The sequence below is a fragment of the Bombus impatiens genome, unplaced genomic scaffold (assembly GCF_000188095.3).
Source record: "Bombus impatiens unplaced genomic scaffold, BIMP_2.2 scf_0102, whole genome shotgun sequence".
Lineage (NCBI taxonomy): Eukaryota > Metazoa > Arthropoda > Insecta > Hymenoptera > Apidae > Bombus > Bombus impatiens.
Window position 1 is genome coordinate 2,863,895 of NT_176521.1, and position 19,199 is coordinate 2,883,093.

The 19,199-nt window shown below is 34.2% G+C and overlaps 1 protein-coding gene across 10 annotated transcripts in view; it reads left to right on the forward strand.

The window, feature by feature from the left end:
- The window catches only part of LOC100749869 (peripheral plasma membrane protein CASK), a 263,940-nt gene extending 247,594 nt beyond the window's left edge, over nucleotides 1-16,346 (forward strand). For 4 of the 10 annotated variants that reach the window (XM_024364716.1, XM_024364719.1, XM_024364720.1 and 1 more), the window contains 8 exons: nucleotides 1,868-1,897; nucleotides 6,182-6,419; nucleotides 9,189-9,245; nucleotides 13,355-13,474; nucleotides 14,064-14,180; nucleotides 14,494-14,601; nucleotides 14,671-14,846; nucleotides 15,591-15,770. In XM_024364716.1, coding sequence (XP_024220484.1) covers nucleotides 1,868-1,897; nucleotides 6,182-6,419; nucleotides 9,189-9,245; nucleotides 13,355-13,474; nucleotides 14,064-14,180; nucleotides 14,494-14,601; nucleotides 14,671-14,846; nucleotides 15,591-15,770 — 1,026 coding nt within the window. Of the gene's footprint in view, nucleotides 1-1,867; nucleotides 1,898-6,181; nucleotides 6,420-9,188; nucleotides 9,246-13,354; nucleotides 13,475-14,063; nucleotides 14,181-14,493; nucleotides 14,602-14,670; nucleotides 14,847-15,590 lie in introns of all 10 variants that reach the window. The other 6 variants (XM_012394923.2, XM_012394924.3, XM_024364715.2 and 3 more) reach the window with 5 other exon arrangements.
- Nucleotides 16,347-19,199: the final 2,853 nt, after the last annotated feature.

The window sequence follows — 19,199 nt, forward strand, 5'->3', positions numbered from 1 at the left end:
CATCCCCTTAGTTTGAGAATCAATTAAGTCACGCGGCTGTATGAACTAAATTTTAACATTATAACTTATGTATCTTTCATAACGATAAACATGCTCTTTTATGAAACATGCTCTTTTTTTTTATTCAAAATTAATCTTAGAAAAGATTGTTATAAGAAGATACTATAAAACTGTAAAAGAATACTAATTAGAAAAGGCGTATTTTTAGGTGATCAGTGGTTAAACTAGACTAACATGAAAAAGATGTACATTCTACGTGACCATCGTGAAACGTGTTAAGATAGTTCGATGTTTTGCTTGATAGTGCGCGTCCTATTTCTTTGCATTTGCACATACGAGATGCAAGGCCAAGAATACCGTTACCCTAATAAGGAATCCTCTGGCCAGACACTCGATGGTAGAGTGCAGTTCCAATGGAAATCAAGCAGAGAGAATTCAACAGCGTCAGCAGCAGTCAGTCCACCAGACGAGTTGTCGATAGTGCAGTACCTGCTATGTCACTGTGTAGAAGTTGTCGTGTTCCCTTTCTTCCCGGATCCCCATTATTTACCTATCATTCGTCAACTATTCTTTCCTGATCCACTTTTTTTTTAGCTCTCTTTAAAGTAGAACATAGCTTCCGATGCACGCCGGCAGCCATTCGATCATCATTTCTCCGTGCACTATCCTTCGAGAACGTTGTTAAGAAATCGGGCGAGGCCATACTCGCAGTGACTTTTCTAGAACAGTGCGGCTTGAATTCCTGAGACTCCTTGCCCTCATCAATGGTTCCTTACAGACCAGTTTCATGTTCATATACTACTATTTCAATAATATCGAATAGTTCGCGCGATACAACGAAGTGCGATGGTTCATTACGAATAAAGTGTATATGAAAATAGAAAGTGATTTTTCTTATGAAACTGGTCTTTATAGAATGCCTTCATTGTCTGTCTATCTTTATGCTTCACCGTCTCACGTACATACATACACTAGCCGTTTAATGTTTCCTCTTTTTTCTATAGAAGTATATGTGTATGGTAGACATTGTCACTTTTTTCATCTTTTTTTTTTCTCGTTAGAAGTACTTGTACAGTCTAAAAAAAAAAAAAAGAAACCGTCTTTGAACGAGTGATTATTCAACAGGCCGCATTGTAACTGTAAAGTCTTTGCGGAGATGAGCCGCAAACAGCGTGACTAACCGCCCAATATCGTAGCTTCGAACGTGAGTAAACTGTGACGTTGCTCGACGCTTGTCAAAACGGACATTGCTCGATCGTTGTTGGAAAATCGATTATAAATCTCAACTATTACGTCGAGATACTTTTTATTTGTCGTGTCTTTCAACTTTAGATCTGTAGCGATTGCCGGATCAATGGACTTTTACAGAAACTGAACCAAAAAATGTTTCGATAACTCTCGACGATGTAACGAAGAAGAATCGATTTTTCCTACGAAACGACGAAAAGTACCGTAGTCTTTGGTTCTCCAGCTCGCATCTTGGTGACGCTTTTGGCTGTCGCGAAGCTACGAGCTCGATTATTTTCGTATAATCGAACAAATCGATTATACGAAGTTTCACGGCTCGACAAGTTCGAGAGGAGAGCTAGAAGGGATACTGCATGTGTCACAGCAATGCGCACCGTGAATCTCGGAAGCGTTGACGCCCGCGACATCCCAACAGTAGGTGTTCTTTCTTTTCTTTTCGTTTTCTTCTTTTTCTTTTTCTTGCGTCTGTTCTTAATTATACCAGAAAGGAATGTGAGAGAAAGAGAAAGATAAAAGAAAAATGACAAAAACTAGAATTCGAACATTCAGCCTGAGATCAAGTTTTGATGAACATGTTAATTAATCGATCTTCCTTTTTTCTGTTTCTTCAACGCTCTAGTTGTTCAGGATTAAGCCTCTGCCAGTGTTAGTAAGTACCGCCACTTGATCTGGTGTGATTGGACTGCTGTAGTTAGAAGGCTATGCGTTTATCATACATATATACATATCCACATTACATATTACGTTTGAACACACGCATATTGTGTACCGTGTGCGGTGTGAGTCTGAGTAAATAAGTTCTGAACGATACGTCAATGTTAAACGCTCCGAAAGTGGAGGCACTGCTCGTGAGTTAATCGTGTGTTTAATCATTTTCCTTCGTGAGTTTGGTTTTCTTTTCTTGCTATAATCTTAGCGTGCCATTTAACAACTAATCAATATAGTCACATATACCTGTTTATTGATTGTGCATTTTGAAATAAATAGTTATGTATAATATATATACGTGCAATATCGGTACGCTTGATATTGAGTTTTCAAAGAAAATATTTGATTAAAAATGTTTTTCGCAGCGAAATATTAGGATTCATATATGTGAATTAACAATTTCTTTGAAAGTCTGCAATTTACCCAGACCCAAGCTGCACGATCATTCAATCATCATACCATATGCAATGGCAAGAAAGTAGGCTTCCATTTACTTCATTCGTTCCCTGCATTTTTCAGTTCTTCGTTTTATATAGTTCAATATCTTTCTAGGTTTCTGGATGTGATTTAAATGAAAAAAAAAAAACGTTTCGAGCGCGTATTACATTCATGAAAGAAACCCTTATCCTTTTTTCCTTTTCACTTTTCCATATCCATCTTTCTCTTTCGTCTAGTACACCTGAACACGAGAGTCTTCCTTTTTACTGCTAATGCAACGAAACACTGTTATGGCGAGCCTCGTAGTCACTGAGAGGCGTAGATGATTGCGCGACCATTGAACCATCATATTAGATTTAGCTGTAGAGACTAGGCCTGTACGAATATACCAATCTCTTCTGACTTTTTTTCACTCTTCAACTTTCATCTAGACTATCTTATATACTTTACGCTTAATCCTCGATCTCTTTCCAATCCCTAATTTTATAGCGAATATAAAAATATACAAAATTTATAAACTTTCCTACGAAATTTTTCTCCTATGAAATCTATCGGTCATGTAAGAAAATCTTTGTTATTTTGAACGTAACTCTCAAGAATTATAAAATACTATTCAACGAATACGAGAAATGAGTAAAGTTTCTCGATTGAAAGTTTCAGAATTATTTCGCGTAATTTCATGCAAAATACATGTTGTTTGAACGATAAATTACCCATCTGTCATAAAGTCGTTTAAGTTTTTAATACGTATAATTTGATTTAGATGATATCGATTTAATTCATTGCTTCTCGAGGTTCTCTGTTTTATTAAAAACATCATGTTATTCTTCATTTAGCGCTAGCTAGCTTTCGTTGTTGTGACCATTGTGTTATGCACCACATATATCATTTTCTAAAAATTAATAAAAGGATACGTATGAAGATTTTCGTTAATATTCAAACTTATAAAAATTACATAAATGATCCAAACGAATTGTATAATGAGTGTTTAACTGTTTTAATTCTACAGATATATAGCATGAATTCTTGATCAACTGTTTCTTTTCAACTTATCAATTTATCAATGCATTTCTAATTAATGATAATTATAAAAATTTTCTATGTGAACATCTATAACCAAAAACATTATTTGTTCTGTAAACATCTTCAAATTAATAGAATATGCATGATTATCACATATCAGTAGTTTTCACCCACGTATACACTGAAGGGACTCACATAATTCGTATCCTAAACCATATAAAGAGCTCATACTTCCCATCAAATAAGCATCATTTAAAAAGATGCATTCAACGAACAGCTGAAAAGACTTTCTCGTTAATTGACTATAGATCCATTGATAATTCGACCGGTTCGATGCTTCAGCCACTCAAATGCTTTCCATCCGCCGAAATAAAAAAAGAGAAAAACAAAAATGCCAAAACATTGTCAATGGTCGAAATTCACGCAATTAATTCGTACAGAGCCGCGCTAGAATTATGGTAGATGACCTGAAAAACCATTTTTTCGGAAGCAGAGATATTCGTGCAGGGCTGGTTTCTCATATAAACACACGAATTTCATTACTCACTATACATACCACCGTCCCTTTGAATTCATTATGAATCATCGTCGGCATATTTTTCGATTGCGAATGATACGCGCCGCAAGTCAGATGCCATTTTTATTGTCACTCAGCATTATTATTCTATTCCTTCGTATGCCGTATGTCTTATTCGCACATTTTAATGTAGAGCCCGAATGCATATTCTGCATATCGCGCATTTTTCAAGCGTGTACGTGTGCGTATGTAGCGTGCGTGTGTGTGTCGGTGTGCTGTGTACGTACTACTGTGCAGCATCTAGTGCTTCAGCTTATTGTCGAAGATAAAAAGAAAAAAGAAAAAAAAAAGAGAATGAATGTACAGAAAGAAAAGAAGCGAGTCACTTTGTTCATATATATGCATCGCTAGATGAACGATCGTTGCACTGATTTTAATACGATTTAATAATGACAACGAGAATCGTATAACTGTCGTTCTAGTGTCGTTCAACTTTTTGATCCGACTCGCTATCTGCGAATGTGCGTGTAAATATAGGATGACAGCTTTTTTAATCAATCGATCATTTCTGGTCACTAATAGACTTTCATAACCTGACAGACTTTCAATGCGATTTAATAGATTTTTCTTCTGTTCCTAATGGGTTGTTAATAATTATGAACTAATGCCGCGTGTGATTACTATACAAATGCTTTACGAACAGAGATTTATGCTTCTGCAATAATTACAGATGTGAAAATGGAATTTATTGTAAGTTCACGTTCGTGTAATTATTCATAATCATCGTAAAATGTATTTAATAGAAAGATGTTATTTGGATATGATAACTTTGTAATATAATCTACGAGCAAAGATAAAAGAAAAATTTGATTAAAAAATTATCGTTAAGCTTTGAAACGTGCTCTGTCCTTGCTCGAATTGGATAAAAATGTTTGCAATAATTCGCACACGAATTAAACAAATATTAATTCTTTTACTTGTTTTTTGATCAATATAATTTTAATTCGTATTTGGAATTTAATTTTTATATATTTATTGAATACATAAAGATACAGAAATCGGTCTGCGAATACCATTTTGATTGAACAAATTTAATAAAATTTTAATTCTCGTGAAATTGCAACGTTTCGTTAATTAAAAATACACACTAGAATTTTATGTTTGCTTTTTCGCGATATGGAATCAATATGTTATTTATATGAAAAGAATTTATTATTAATCCTACTAAAATATTTTTATACCTACTACAGATATGCATATAGATTTGATGAAATATGTTACTCTTATTTTACTTTAACTCGCAGATTGCATTACCAAAATTGCAGAAGTATCCGAATATTTTATTATCGAATGTCTTTCATAATACTCATTATAACATTACACTGTAATTTGAAGGTGAACTTTTTACTATGTTGTATCAAGTATTGAAACCCTTCACTTCCGTCATGTTCATAAGGAAACAATGAAAAATCCCCTTTCGTAAAGTGTTTTTCGATGCTTCAAAGGTGTGAATGATTCGTGCTACGCATCGATCGCTGATAGCAATTCAAGCTGAGTACAAAATCTCGTTGTAAATGCCTATGTCGCGTTGCGCTTACTCGCTGTAAACGCATCAAACGCTATCAAACTAGATCGGAGAAAGAAATGGAATGGTATTCACCAACAATAATAATCTAACAAACTAGTTATTTCATTAAAACGAAGTGTACATGCTGTCTGCAAGAACTATCGCCAGCGCCAAATCGCTTAGCGTTTGTCGCATTCTCCGCTTATTTTTCGCAGTGGTTCGATTAATTTGCGATAGCATAACCTGGGCTAACGTAAGTAGCATCGACACAGCGATCGATAACGTCGTAGAACGAACGTTTCGCCGACGCGTTTTAGGCCAACGATTAATTTATCTTCGATGTGATTCTCTATTAACCTAAATGGTGTCGGTGATCTGAGTGCGAAAATTGTCAAGTGTCACCCCACCACCACCCACAATTTGTACGATTACTATGTCACGATACCAATTTTCTGCACCGTTAAACTGTTGTTATCATCTTTTTTTTTTATTTTTCTTTCATTTTGTTTCCTCTCTGTCTCCCTTTTCGCGTCACAGTAACATTTTTGAGCAGTGTCAAGAACTCTCGATGTCATTTCACCGATTTCATATAGGATCACTGATACAGCGACCAATCGAAAATGATCCCGTTGAATAATGCGACAAATAAAGCTAATAGTTGAATCTTTCTGCACCGACAGATATTCGTTCGAGCACAATTCGACTATGATCCGTTGGAAGATGAGCTGATACCGTGCGCACAAGCTGGAATCGCGTTTAAAACCGGCGATATACTGCAGATCATCAGCAAGGACGATCATTATTGGTGGCAGGCGCAGAAGGATAACGCGGCCGGTTCCGCGGGATTGATCCCTTCGCCTGAACTTCAGGAACGACGTATCGCTTACATGGCAATGGAAAAGAACAAGCAAGAACAAGGTAACAATTGAATAATTGGTGTGGTCAAGTTTATTCGTAGATGAGCGCACAAGCTAGTTGTTTTTTAAGAGAATATTACTTTTACTTGTAACAGACCAAATGTCCAATGATTCATATTTCAATGAATGCTAAAGAAAAAGATTCGTTTATATGTATGTATAAGTTGAAAAACTAACATTTTATACATATGTCAGTATAATAGTCAAACTGACCAATTTCTTCGGAGTGATCGCTTGCTTCCTGAAAATGAGACTAAACCATTAGATATATGCAATACATATTTTAATGAAGTTATGAATTTTCCAAGAATTTGAAAGAGAAAATTCATAGCTTTAAGATGATATATAAAATGATCTACAAAGATAAAAATAACTACTATAAGAAAACGTATAGAAAGGTAATATAACAGAATTGGGCATTTCATTTGTTACGCTATAATAATATGAATATTTAATAATTATCATCAGAAATGCAGTTTTTGAGTTAATCTTTTTATGTTTGAAATTAACCTGCAGCGGCTATCATACAATTTTCTATTGATTTGTAGCTTATAAGCACATGTTTGATATAGAGACATCTTTTCTTCAAATTTATAGTATTTTTTTATAAACAAAATATGGTCTTTTTATCTATTTAAAATATATACTATTTCTAATCATGGTCCATTATAAACAGCGTAATTTCATTCTCAAGAATTTAGTTGTTGTGGAAACGAATTAAAATAAATTCTTTACCCTTTATTTCTATGATTTTTTGGCCGATCCCGAACAGGAAAATTTATATGTATTCTCATGTGTTCCTCTGTAATTTTCTAATTATACTACAGAAAGAAGTAGTTACTGAGGGTTCATAATATAGTTGTGCATTATAACGACGTTTAATATCGTAATTAATAAACGTGAATTTACTAATAGGTCTAAAGTATACATCATGTTGCTTGTATATTATCAAGTCGTACAACATTTATTTCCACTTAATTCTATTACTTAAAACAACAGTATAAATAATTTCATCCTGTTAACATCAAATTTAAATATTTTCTGAAATACACATATTTTCATCAATTTTCCCTGGCTATCTCGTAACGAGATCAAACCTGACTGTCAAGAGGATTTGATCGCATGAAGGATAAAACACGGAAAGCAGCCGTAATTAACTTCTGTGATATGACTGCAGCAGTAAAAGAACGTTCTTTTTTCTCTCTCTCTCTCTCATCATGTAGTCTAGCATCGAACGAGTTCAGGGTAATTATAGGTTCCAGCAGATCGCATTCTGTCTGATATTCAGAACGGAAAACGAAATATTTTTGCCGCGTTTTTACCATTGCCTTACTCTATCCATTATCAAACCCTGTCACGTTTGATTCTCCGATTAATCTCCACTACTCTCGCTGCTGCCATGAAACAAATGTGCTGGTGAATATGATGTCATGTATGTGTTGTTAGATGTGCGCAGATTTTCAATGGAGCATGTAGTATCGTTCGATGTCAGTCATGTCTATCGTGCGATACTGGTTCACGAGAAATCTACCAAGTTCATTCTGCGTATTTTTTTTTTCTCTGTTTCTTTCTTTCTCTCTTCATCTCTCCAGCGATGGAACGAATGATTACGAAAGTTGAGTGTTTCAATGATTGATCGTGCGTGGTTATAAATAATGAAATTGCAATTTTCAATCGAACGAGCCCACGCAGTTCGATTCGCGAAACTTTTTGTAGAACCAATTTTGTATAATGGAGGATTGTTTTATTCATTTTGACGTGTAATGTATTTCTTCTGAACGTTTTGTTCCTCGACGTGATACAGAAATATTCCAGCCTTCCTCTATGTTTAGGATAGTTTGCTGTAAAAGATTATAACATAAAATAACATAACAATATAACATAAAAATTATAATTATTGTATGAAATGATAATGCGAAGGGTAAGGAGAAGGGAAATCGTTGCAAAACAATTTTATCTAAAAAAAAAAACAAGTTTTAATACTTTAGATCGATAGAAAGGCGTGGTTCGATAAAATCAACTACATCGTTTATTACTGTTCACGGTATCGAGTTCATGTATTTTCATTAGGTAGGTATTTGGAAAGATGTAAGCAAACACACACACGAATAATCGCTCTGCATTATTGTAATTTCGTTAAATTGAATACTGTAGAATGTAGAATATTGGAACAAAGCACAAAATATCCACTCTTAATATCATTAACCAGCCTCCAATATTTTAAATTACTCCCTCTTCAATTATTGAGTATATGCATGAATTTTTATTACTCCTAACATAATGCAGACTTTGATTAATTAAAAATGGTGAAAGTAGGAAGAGAGAGGAGATTCGAATTATTCAATCCCTCTAATCAGGGGAAAAAGTTAAAAATAAAATAAGAATAGAGATAAAGTTAACACTTTTAACTTTATCTGATATAAATATTTTTGCTTTGTAATCCTTCCTGACTCGACAGTTCCATAGCCCCAATTACCAGCAACATAATATACCATCCAAAATGTAAAAATACTAAAAATGAGCATTTCTTATTTCTCCTCGTATCCTTTCTGTCTACTGTAAATAGAAGTGTACATATCTTTACTGTCAAAAATAATGAGCAAACGAGAATAGAAGAAATTACTAGAATACAGAAAATAAAAGAAGGAGAAACTTTTGAAAAAAATGATTGCGGAACCGTGCATCGTGATTAACAGAGCAGAATGATAGGTCGAAAAAGAAATGATTAGCTTCAGTGATACAGCTGTTATTTTGTGTTGTGCGGGGCTAGATGCTGAAGGAGAAGGAGGATGTTCTTCTCACACCGAAGGCTGCGACGGTTCGACAGGTATGACTCTGCCTTCAGGTAGACAACGCGTAGAGTCACGTAGAACCGTGTAGTCCGCATGAAATACAAAATATACTCGTTCCGTGCTTTCAAACACACGCATTAATTTGACGAGAATAAAAGGAAACACTATTTTTCTGAGGAAACTAACCTTCAGGAAATTAACTTGGCGCTATATCTTTTCTTTTTTTTAAAAAGAAAGAGCGAATGGCTTTGAGTCTCACCAATGAAAATGATCGATCGAAAATCAGAGATCTTTGTGCTTATGATAATTTCATTTAAATGTTCTCAATATATACATGTATATTTTCTTTCGTACATATCGAATCATGCAATACATCTCATCATCACGAGTCGTTAAACATCTGGGACAACATAAATAGTTGGGCTGACATGAATAGTTTTGTACCAATATTTACATTTCAAAACCACAGGTCAGTGAAATAACGAATAATAGGGAATGATGGAAGGAATATTTTCTGTTTAATAAATGTTATGTCCAACCTCGCTGTATTTTTAGCAAGAAAGCTTTAAAAATGTTGTTTTGCTTGCCTATTAATACAAATACATTATTCATTTCCCTGGAGTTTTATTGAAGTTTCAAACAACAAATTACATATTGTTTCTGCTACATGGAGGTTGTATTGTTCTGTCAGCTGCAGTTTTGCACTAAGTAAATCAGCGAATTATGTGGAACACAAAATAATGCGTACTGGAAAATAAAATCGCAACGAAGGTAATTTATTATTTTACTATATGACTAAAACTTTGTCATCCAATACAATTAGCTAGCTACATTAATAAGATATAAAAATAAAATTATTTAGCCTTCATATCAAACAATATATAATTTCTTATTTAAAACCTATGAAACACCATGTATGAGAACAACTTATGATTCGTCAGTAAAGGCCCACAAACTCTAAAGTTTTATTATTAAAAAATTAAATGAAAATGAATATATATTTATTCCCTCCAAAAAGTTTCCTTTCATCATCCCCTATATCATCACCTCCTATTTGATTAACATTGTACGTACTCTTTTTTTTAAGTTATCAGATCTTGTACAGATTTAACTCTGATACATCTGGTACTTAATATGCAGTTAAAAATTTGCGACTTTTTGTTATTGTTAATGCAATATATAATCTAGGATCTATATAACTTTGAAATGCTAAATTAAATTGAATCAGAAAATTACTATTATTAACAGACAGTGTTGATGTCAGTTTCGATCTTAACTTAAAGCAATTATTATAAAATCAAACTTTAAAGCAATAATTCTGAAACGATAAATTCTATTATAATTTAAGTATGTAGCAATTTACAATTCTTTTATCTTATAATCTTTTATCATTCATATGTACACGCTACAACTTATAATTTTTGTAAGAAATAGTTTGTAATTGATACAACATATAGAACATAAAATTTTCTATGCAAATTCTTTATAGAAAGAGACAAGTGTTCATTGGAAATATTATTTAAATGTTCTGTGTGTTGTAATATAAATAACAGATAAATAAATAAATAATAAATAATATTATTAATTGAAATTACTAGATTGAATTATATTATATGGGGTAATAAGAACACTTCATTCCATGGAGTTTTCACAAACTAGTAGATCCTTTTCTATCTTGTTATTTTACTTTAGTATTATACTTTGTACAGCGAGTTACTATACGTAATACAGAACATGCTTTCACGTGGCGTGCTTCGATGCATGCTTTCGCTAAACGTTTCACGCACTTACGCTTGTTTCGCACGACACCACTCGCAAGCACATCGTCGCAGCATTATTATGTTGAGATTTTGAACGAACATAATTCGACTTTCATTTTGAACGTTACTATCTATTGAATTTATTTCTCTCGTGAGGACGATTATAGAGTGTAAATTACTTATAATAATTTTATATCACTGTAATAAAATGACACAGTTGAAAAAACAACATAACATGATGATACATAGTGTGTTTCGAAAAGATTGAACAAGCTTATATAGAAATTCTATGCGTTGAAGCGAGAGAAAAGATTCATATAAACAAATGTTTCAATGCGTTTTATAATGCGTATTATAATGTGTAGCATATATTATGCAGTATATACATATATCATACACACGAATATATTATAGTAATATAGTCCAAAAATCTTTTTGAATGAATTTGGCAATCTGTGACAAGATCAGTTTAAATCATGCATCGAATCTTATGGAAGAAACTAAAAATATCTATTTTGACTATCTATTCTTGCTGCCATTATTTATCTATCGACATATATTTGTATGAACCTTTTTTTCTTTTATTTTACATCTTTAAATTTGTGGTCCACCTTTTTGAAATACACCTCTCTTAACTTCTCAAAATTATTCGTATAATTCCTACTTATTTATATTTCGGATTAAGTACTAAAAAAAAATATTATTATATTCGCACTTCATTGTGTTTCCAACATTCCAACCCGAAGAGGAAGTGACTAATAGTATCCAAATACTATTACTAAATTATTACAATTTCAATTGCCCATAAATTATCTATCATTTCTAAAATCGTTCAAACTCGTCATAATTATGCTCTGATCGTGACGCCGATTCTCAAAGATCTCACACATACATACACACATATACACAGAGAAACCACCCGAGGATATGCCCTTCAACTTTCATCTTGTGACCTGCTGGAACACCCATCTCAGTGGGAATCCCACGCCCTCCTTTATGGTTATGGCTTCTATGTAAAACTGGCTGATTGAATGAAATCTCTTTACCATTAGAGAGAATATGCTTACACAGTGATTGACATTTACTGAAGTAGTTCTTCACTTCTATTGCGCGTAAAATGCTCATTCGGGCATTCAAGGAGAATGCTAATTAGCGATAATAGACTTTGCTGAGTGTTTCGATTACAGCCTACACGTTACACTATGAACGAATTTCAAGGAACGTACATACGTTTATGAATGGCATAGCAGTTGATAATGAGTTACTCTTCTATATTTATTTATTTTCATCTTGAAACGAAGTAATTTTCTATCGTTGATCGTGTATTGTATTACCCGCTGGGACTGTTCTTCTCGTTGTATGCAGGTTGTTTTTTAATATGAGACGTAAATTGCCACGAAACGTCGGAATTATGTATTCAAATATAAGGAAGCTTTAACTAACTTGTTGGATATAACTTTAATATATAGTAATAATAAAATAATGAAAAGAAGAATTATTAGTTTGAATATTGAGTTAATTGTGGAATGATTTACACGTTGGAAATTATTGTAATTTAGAATACTAAAGCTAGGAATTGATGTCAAAAAGTCAATTAATTAATTAATTATTTGCATCATATAATTCCCGTTAATTTTCCTACCAACAAATTATTATTTACAACATATGGTCAATGTGTCTCTATTTAAAACAAATTTATCAATATTTAAACATCCCATAGACATATTTGACATATCGTGCAATCTATAATAAACTCGTGTTCTGAAACAATTATTCAAATTAAACTAAATTATTTGAAGCATTGGGTTTGAGTTTAATAAATTAAAAATGCAGAAAGAGCAATCTCTGGTTAATAATCTCTTTCTACGACTTTATGATATAAAAGTACTTTCATGTTATGAAATAGCCTGCACAGAAAAAAAAACTTCAGCGCTAGATAATTATTTGGATTGAATCAATCTCGTAGCGATCTTGTATGTTGAAATAATCAATTTCTTTAACTATCCAACGAATTTATTCAATTTACTGAAAGCCCAATTCTCTTTCCATTTAACGAAGTCAATAATTCCTTTCTTTTTTCCAAGAATAAATTTTTATTTCATTTTTATCTCAATTCGCAGAAATAAAAATCGTCTTGTTTACAAATTAATCTACATATTGCTGTTGATGAATAAGAGATACGAACTTAATAAGTTCAAATATATTCTTCTATTAGTTACGCTCTTTAATAATAACGCAAAATCCTCGAACTCTATAAAGAATTGGTTATTGATTTAACATACAGGAGTCAGAAATAATTCTTTTACAGGATATACGATTTCAAGTGGCTCTGTGAAATGATATTTATTTCAACTGCTCGACTAATCAATTTTTTGCATTTCCAGTGAATTGCTCAATATTTGGCCGGAAAAAGAAGCAGTACAAGGATAAGTATCTCGCGAAACACAACGCAGTCTTTGACCAGCTGGATCTGGTCACCTACGAAGAGGTCGTTAAGCTTCCTTGTAAGTACCTGTGTGACAATTTATTCTTCTGTGTAGATTATATCTTAATCTTAATCTTAGTCTTAATTAAGACCTTTATTGATTTTCAATGTAATTAAATTTGTTAAGATTAAAATTAGCTTATGATTAATAAATCTTAAAAATAAAACAGTATGTGATAAAAGGATCTTTTAAACGATTCAACCATAAAAATTTACTAGTGGAAATTAATATGATTTGATTACGAACTTCTGTATGTGCGTTAGAATGAGTGATTCGGGTAATTGGGTTACAAGTTACAAGTGGAGTTCTGAGGTTGGAAATTGAATGAACATTTGTATTAAAATTGAGTAGAGAGCGATAACCAGTAGAAAAGAGAACGACTTAAAGGATACACGTGAATATAATTTGAATACTACAATATTTTAAAATTAATTTCTATTTTTGTGTTTATCTTAAAAGATAAAAGATAAACATTTTATTAAACTAAAACGTAGTTTTCTATGGGAGAAATGAATGAAGATGTATCTTATGTTTTTAAATAATCAACTTAAATATTTAAATATTTCTTTAAGCATTTCTTATTAATATTTATGATAATTTTTTTCAGATCCTGCATTCCAACGGAAAACGTTAGTGTTACTGGGAGCACATGGTGTCGGTCGTCGTCAGATAAAAAATACCATTATCGCGAAGCATCCTGACAAATATGCCTATCCTATTCCACGTAAGTATAAAAAATTTTCGTTTCAACTTACATTTCTTAAAAATATCCAGTATTAAATATTCTAATACCATAAAATTTATATACAAATATTTCTTATGTGGAACTAATGGACACTTGTAGTTTTATTACCTTATAATACCACTGTTGAACATTACAAACACGAAATGTTTCGTGTTCGCAATTTACCAACTACAAAATTTCATATTTCAATCCATTAACAAAATTCAATGCCAGAAGTCAATTTGCAAACATAGATCAAAACACGTCTACTAAAAAAATAGTGAATTAAAATCAAAATTGCCTGATTTTTTAGATACAACGAGGCCTCCACGGAACGACGAAGAGAACGGTCGCAATTATTATTTCATATCGCATGATGAAATGATGGCTGACATCGCTGCCAATGAATACCTCGAATATGGTAAATAAATCATTGTCAAGTCCTTTTACATTTTACATAAAGAATTTTCTAACTTAAATCTTTCCATAGGTACGCACGAAAACGCTATGTATGGAACGAAACTCGAAACAATCCGCAAAATACACGAAGAAGGCAAGGTGGCGATATTGGACGTCGAGCCTCAAGCCTTGAAAGTGTTGCGTACGGCGGAGTTCGCGCCTTATGTAGTTTTCATCGCAGCTCCGGTATTCCCAAATATGCCTGATGTAAGTACGATATTGATCGTTAACATCTTCCTGGGGGAATCGAGCTAACTACCGTCGCGAGCTTAACTATCAACTAATTGAGCAATTAATTGCCCGTTGACGAGATTATGAAACTTGAACGCTTGCGTTTAATTGAATTCACTGGGATCGAGAATTGCGTGAGTAGTTAGGTAAATATATACAGTAGAAGTAACTAATTCAAAATATATGAATTGCACAAAAATAGTTGAAAAATAATTGACAGTGAACAATAGCTTCAAGAAGAGTAATTTTTAATTTATGTTTTTCGAAAGATGCTATTAAATCCTGATGTAGGTAAGATGATTCTTGAATTTATAATGTGTATACTTTTCGGCAAAATGGAAGCTACACAATAAAGTTAATATTACTATTACATGAATATTAGTATTACCAAAAACATAATGAATATATTCTAGTAAATTCTAGTAAATATTCTAGTAAAATGTATTCATGAACACTATTTATTATAGATGATCAGTTAAAGCATTAATGGTTTCATCATTACTCATAAATCGTAGCAAATGTGAAAAATCACAAAAAGAGGGAGACTTTGCCCTCTTCTATTTTCTTTACAAAAGAACACCGAGAACTAACAATGTGGATACCCTGTATCATCTCTTCTATAAAGAAAGTTAATTTCCTTGACTCGTTTTATTGTAATAAATCCTCAACGTACTTCTCCATGTTTGGAAATGTTGAAGCAACGTTTAATACGTGTTTCAGTGCGACGGAAGTTTGGAAAGACTGGCGAAAGAATCGGATTCACTGAAGCAAGCGTACGGTCACTTTTTTGACCTGACCATCGTCAACAACGAGATCGATGAGACGATCGCACAATTAGAGGCAGCCATCGAGCGGGTTCATACGACACCGCAATGGGTACCTGTGTCCTGGGTCTACTGACAGCGAACCTCGCCAATTCGTCAGATCACTAACTGTAATGGCTCATCGAATGTGAAACAGTGATCATCGAATCGCGATCCACCGAACGACCGGTCCGTCTGCGATCGTTTTACTACGGCCAACGACAAATATTCTCAACGTTGTACGCCTGTAAGAATTCGCGGTGTTCGTGGGGAATTATCACGATGATAAATCGTAAATAGCCGATACGTAAAGCAAGACAAGCCGCGTATAAATACGTCGGACCAATCGAACGAACGAATTTACCGTCAATTCTTCGATCGATCCACAGCACGATATCGACTGGAATGCGTGACTTTGGCCGTGTGTTCATTGACTTTTTTCATTACTAATTGAATTATTCTATAATTATTATTGAATCGTCGTTATCGTTGTAATCCGCGGGTAGAGGCGAAGAGACGAAACTGTTGATGTTATCGCGAGGCGCAGAATACGACAATCAAAAAAGCAGAGAGAACATACGTTTCGATTTTTCGATATATAAGTTCCATAGGACTGTAATTATTACTTCCTCGATAAATATAAGCAATACGATTTTCCACGTATCCTTCGATATATATCGTCTCGGTTAATGGATCAATTCAACGAGTCGTCATATAAACGAACGATATTAATTTCCTCACGATTATTTTAATCGTGCAGTTTTCTCTCTTTCTCTCCTCGCGCGTTTTCGCTTCTCTCTCTCTCTCTCTCTCTCTCTCTCTCTCTCTCTCTCTCTCTCTCTCTCTCTCTCTCTCTCTCTCTCTCTCTCTCTCTCTCTCTCTCTCTCTCTCTCTCTCTCTCTCTCTCTCTCTCTCTCTCTCTCTCTCTCTCTCTCTCTCTCTCTCTCTCTCTCTCTCTCTCTCTCTCTCTCTCTCTCTCTCTCTCTCTCTCTCTCTCTCTCTCTCTCTCTCTCTCTCTCTCTCTCTCTCTCTCTCTCTCTCTCTCTCTCTCTCTCTCTCTCTCTCTCTCTCTCTCTCTCTCTCTCTCTCTCTCTCTCTCTCTCTCTCTCTCTCTCTCTCTCTCTCTCTCTCTCACTGTCACTCTATTCATTTCCTCTCCGCCTGTCTCTTCGTTCCGTGATCTTGTTTCTTGCATTTTCTCTCCAGACATTCCTCGCGCCACGTTTAACGCGCGTTACACGAATTTATCGCTATACATATAATTTTCGTCAGTCTGGTACGGTCTGTACGATAGCGATGCAGAAAATGGTAAGCGATGCGAGTATTACCAAATAGAATCGAAGAACAGCGAGACTATTTTGCTCTTCGAAGATTACATTCTATCGAAGAGGATCAAAATGGGGAACGGTCGTTCGAACTGTTCGTGAATGTTGACCGAGTGGACACACTTGTACCGTTCTTTGAAAAAAAATCTGTCAATCGACTATCCGTAACCTGTAATTGCCTCTTATCATACTCTCTTATAACTACTTACACAAAGTGAAATAAAAAAAAAACACTAGGACCGCGCTGTCCGATAGTCCGCCACCGATATCCCACCGTAATAGTCAATCTTTGTCTGTTCAAGTTTAAAGGAAAACCGGACTATCGACAGTTAGTCGTTTACCTGTAACTTTAAGCAGTAGAGAAACTTCGCCGATTTCGTCTAGTACTTCTAACATCTACACAAAGTTCATCCGTTGTCGTGAGACTCGCGATGAACCTTCGTACGTGTATATGCGCGAGCGCTATTCTTTAACCGTATCGTTTTGTTTCCTTCTCTCCTGACTCGAGCGTTTCAGTACGGTTCCTGAAACTTTCCTGTGCTGCGTTTTGATTTTTCGCCGAATCTAGGACGTCGAATCGCGTGCATTTCTTCATCTTCATCATATATTTTCTTTTTCTCGTTCTTCTGAAGCAAAGATGTCAGAAAACATCTACCCGAATATCGATCTACAAGATCTATTTAACGCTATCTATCGGTGTTGCTTTTGGTTCGAGTGACGCGCATCGAACGAACGTCTTAGAACCGGCGTTGATCTCAGCAAAACTACTTCCACGAGATTACGTTGGATATACGATACACATGTACAATGTACACACATCTCAAATGTAATATCACTCGGTTCGCATTGCACCCTCGTACAAAGCGCATAATCGAATGACGAAGTAACTGAACGCGGTTTACTATACGATATTTATAACACGTAAACTCAAGTAAATAGATAGTCTACCAAACTATATGAAATAATACTAAACACCGTCTCGCATTAAAGAAAAATGAAAAAAATACGTTGTATAATGATAAAAAATACAAAAGTCTAGAACACGTACACACACAGTGACACGTGCATACACGTAGACGCTTATATGAACATAACGCGACGTTACATACACATAATGCAAACATATACACGTAATATATATACATATTTATGTATATAATATATATATATATATTACAATACATATAATATATAATATATATTATATACAGAATTACACATGGACATAAAATACAGATACGTACACGGACAAGTAACGCGGATTCACGAGAAACAGATTTAACGACTAGTTAATTAATTAAAAGCGATTAAATAAATTAATTGTGTAACTAATTAATACTAAATTACTAGAAGACTAATAGGAAATTTGCATATACAGCCCGTAGAGCGAAGGAGTGAGTGCGTGTACGTACGGGTATGGTGTGAATCTCTTGCATTCGCGATCTGCGTTGTGATCGACCCTCACGCGGCTTTGTTCAGAATTTGTTCAATTACAGCTCAACTATTTATAAAGATCTCGAGAGGAACATACGCACACATAATACACGCAACAGCACATATGTACATGCATACTAAAAGATAAAAGAAACATACGTTAGTACACGTATACATAACAATTGCAAACACGTACAACATGCGTACACATACTACTAGGTTTTACTACATTCTTCCTATTCGACACACGATATTAGTCATCGAGCGTGTAATTATCCTTTATTAAACGCGATACTTCGATGATGGAGTTATATAAAAAAGAAAAAAAAAGAGAAAGGAAGATCGATGCACGTTCTACTGTTCTATCTATATTTTGCGGAGAAATATCATTTCTTCGAGCAGCAAGCCCACCAAATACACGAAGACAAGTCTGAAATCGTTGAAAAAACGGGAAAAAGATGAAAAATAAAAAGGAAATGTCGCGTGAAACTTTAAGGGAAGCTCGTGTCGGTATGATCGTTTATGTGTGAATGAGAAACTGTCGAAACGCAAGAAGAACGAATCTTCAGTGATTTTGTAATATTTCTTATAAGTTGTAGCTGCCATATCCAGTAAAATTAAGTACTAGGTGCGCTGGGTGATTATATGACGACGACTGTTACGATAACGATTCTAATGGTGATGATGGTGGTAATGATGATGATGATGACGATGATAATGATGATGATCATAATGATCCTACGTGCTCCTGCAAGTGTGTGTCCGCG